The sequence below is a fragment of the Onychomys torridus genome, chromosome X, assembly GCF_903995425.1.
Source record: "Onychomys torridus chromosome X, mOncTor1.1, whole genome shotgun sequence".
In the NCBI taxonomy this organism is placed as follows: Eukaryota; Metazoa; Chordata; class Mammalia; order Rodentia; family Cricetidae; genus Onychomys; species Onychomys torridus.
In genome coordinates this window covers 90,650,545-90,652,495 of record NC_050466.1, presented here as the reverse complement: position 1 = coordinate 90,652,495, position 1,951 = coordinate 90,650,545, and the positions used below count along the sequence as shown (strand labels likewise).

The 1,951-nt window shown below is 52.1% G+C and overlaps 1 protein-coding gene across 1 annotated transcript; it reads left to right on the top strand.

Moving 5' to 3' along the window:
* Window positions 1-237: 237 nt before the first annotated feature.
* On the top strand, window positions 238-1,563 carry LOC118574731 (uncharacterized protein CXorf49 homolog). The gene has a single exon (XM_036175638.1). It carries the CDS (start codon window positions 238-240, stop codon window positions 1,561-1,563), a length of 1,326 nt encoding a protein of 441 aa, XP_036031531.1.
* Window positions 1,564-1,951: the final 388 nt, after the last annotated feature.

The window sequence follows — 1,951 nt, the reverse complement described above, 5'->3', positions numbered from 1 at the left end:
TTCTTATTGGCTAGGACTGGACAATGGTTCAACAAGGTTCCATCTGGTTGGCAGAAGATAAGCCAATGAGAAGGCCACAATGAAGACATGATGTCACTAGAAGGTTACCCTTGTTTGTGTTTAGCACTAGTGTGTGTGGTGTCCATGGTGACGGCATCTAAGTATCTAGCTGGTCTAGCCAAGACTAGGGATACCCTTGTCCTCACAAGCCAGGCCACATAGACTAACACTAGCAACATGACCTCTAACAAAGAGGTGGTAGTTGAAGAAGTAAGCTTGGAGCCTGAGGGCAGGGAAGCCACTGACATCTGTCTGGATGGTCCATGCTCACTTCAGGATCTCAACCTGGCCCCTGACGTGGGATCTCCACAGTGCAGCCTAAGTGAGGATGAGGTTGAGACTGAGGTCAACTCTGAGTTTGATTCAGGGTCTAAGCTACAGGTGCTAGAGTCGGGAGTGATGGTTCTTCAGGATCATGGAGAGCAGTGTGTCTCCTCAGCCAGTGACAAAAAGGACTTTACGGACTGCTTACCTCTTGTTAATGACAAGGTTGAGGAAATGGTGCAAGAGCCAACCGATCAGATGAGCCAGGGTGCTAGAAGCCACGCATCCTCCAAAAGCTGCGCCACCCAACAGTCTATGCCTTGGGCAGATGCAGAAGCAGACCACGGCAGAAAAGGCAGGCTGGGCAAGAGACTGGTGGATGTAAAGCGGGCCTCTGGGGCCCCTCTCCACCACAGGGGGCCCAAAGGAGGCAGAGCATGTAGGACCAAGAAGAAAAAGAATAAGAAAACAGTCCCTGAGGAAATCCCAGACCCATTCCCTGAGCTCGACTCAGCATCGGATGAAGATAATAAAATACAAGTAATGAAGGTGACCATCTGCTTCAAGAATGGAGGGCGGATCATATCCAGCAATGCTATGGACCCTGAAGACAGAAACAAAAAGAGGGATGTCCAACCGAGGAGCAATTTTCGCCATATGACTGGCTCTCTGCAGATGTCTGCTCCCAGGGGCCATATGTTGGGCACAGGAAAGCTAGGAGCCTCTTGTTCTAACAGAAAAGTAACTGTGTTCAGAGGCAAGGAACAAAGAAGGCCTCGTTACCCAGCAGCTGATGCAGGTGGGCTATGGAAGGCCAGTTCTAAGAAGAAATCAGCCCAGGAGACGAAATCCCTACTGGACACCCCAAGAGTCACTGGGCGAAGACCTATCCCATTGTGGGGACAGAGACCAAAGGCAGCTCCTGTGGAAACAGCCACCTTTCCTCCAATAAGCTGCGTCACCACACTTGAGAGTTCTAAGAAGCACTCCACAACACCCCTGGAAGCCATTGAGCCTGCAAATGGTACATCCAGAAAGAGAGCCCTGGTAAGGAATACAAAGGAGACCCTGCCAGCAGCCAGGGGAGATAGAGGCCTTGTGTGTAAAGATACCATGAAGAATTTGACAGCAATGACCCCAACATCAGAGCCCTACAAGACCAAGGAAATCCCCCGTGCCCAAGTGAGTAGAGCACCCTCTGTCTCCTCTCACCCTGCCCTTTCCCTCCCCAGCACATAACATTGCCCTGCTTCCTCTGCCCCTGCCTTGGCTTGGGGCTTGTCAGTGGACACTCATCCTGATTAGGATGTGCAGTGTGGGTTCCTTGTAGTAAGTAACGGTGGATGTGAGGGTGGCTCAGTTAGGTGTTGGTTACTATTCCCCCCACACCCCCACACCCCGTGCATTTCCTGACTCTAGCCAGGCTGGGGTGGGAAGTGGGCCTGGCTGACAGTTGGGGTGATTTGGGTCCAGAGAGCTCTTACAGTGTGGGCTGCACAACTTGAATGTGTATTCAGTCTCAAGGGCCTCCTGATTCTTCCCTCCTGGCTCTTCCCCAAGGAAGCCAGGCCAGATCCTGAGTCTTTTCAGTGCTGTGGGCCCCTTCCTGGCTGAGCTCTGCCTCCTG

Excerpts from the sequence above, each read along its gene's own strand:
- LOC118574731 (XM_036175638.1), top strand. The coding sequence starts at position 238 with ATGACCTCTAACAAAGAGGTGGTAGTTGAAGAAGTAAGCTTGGAGCCT.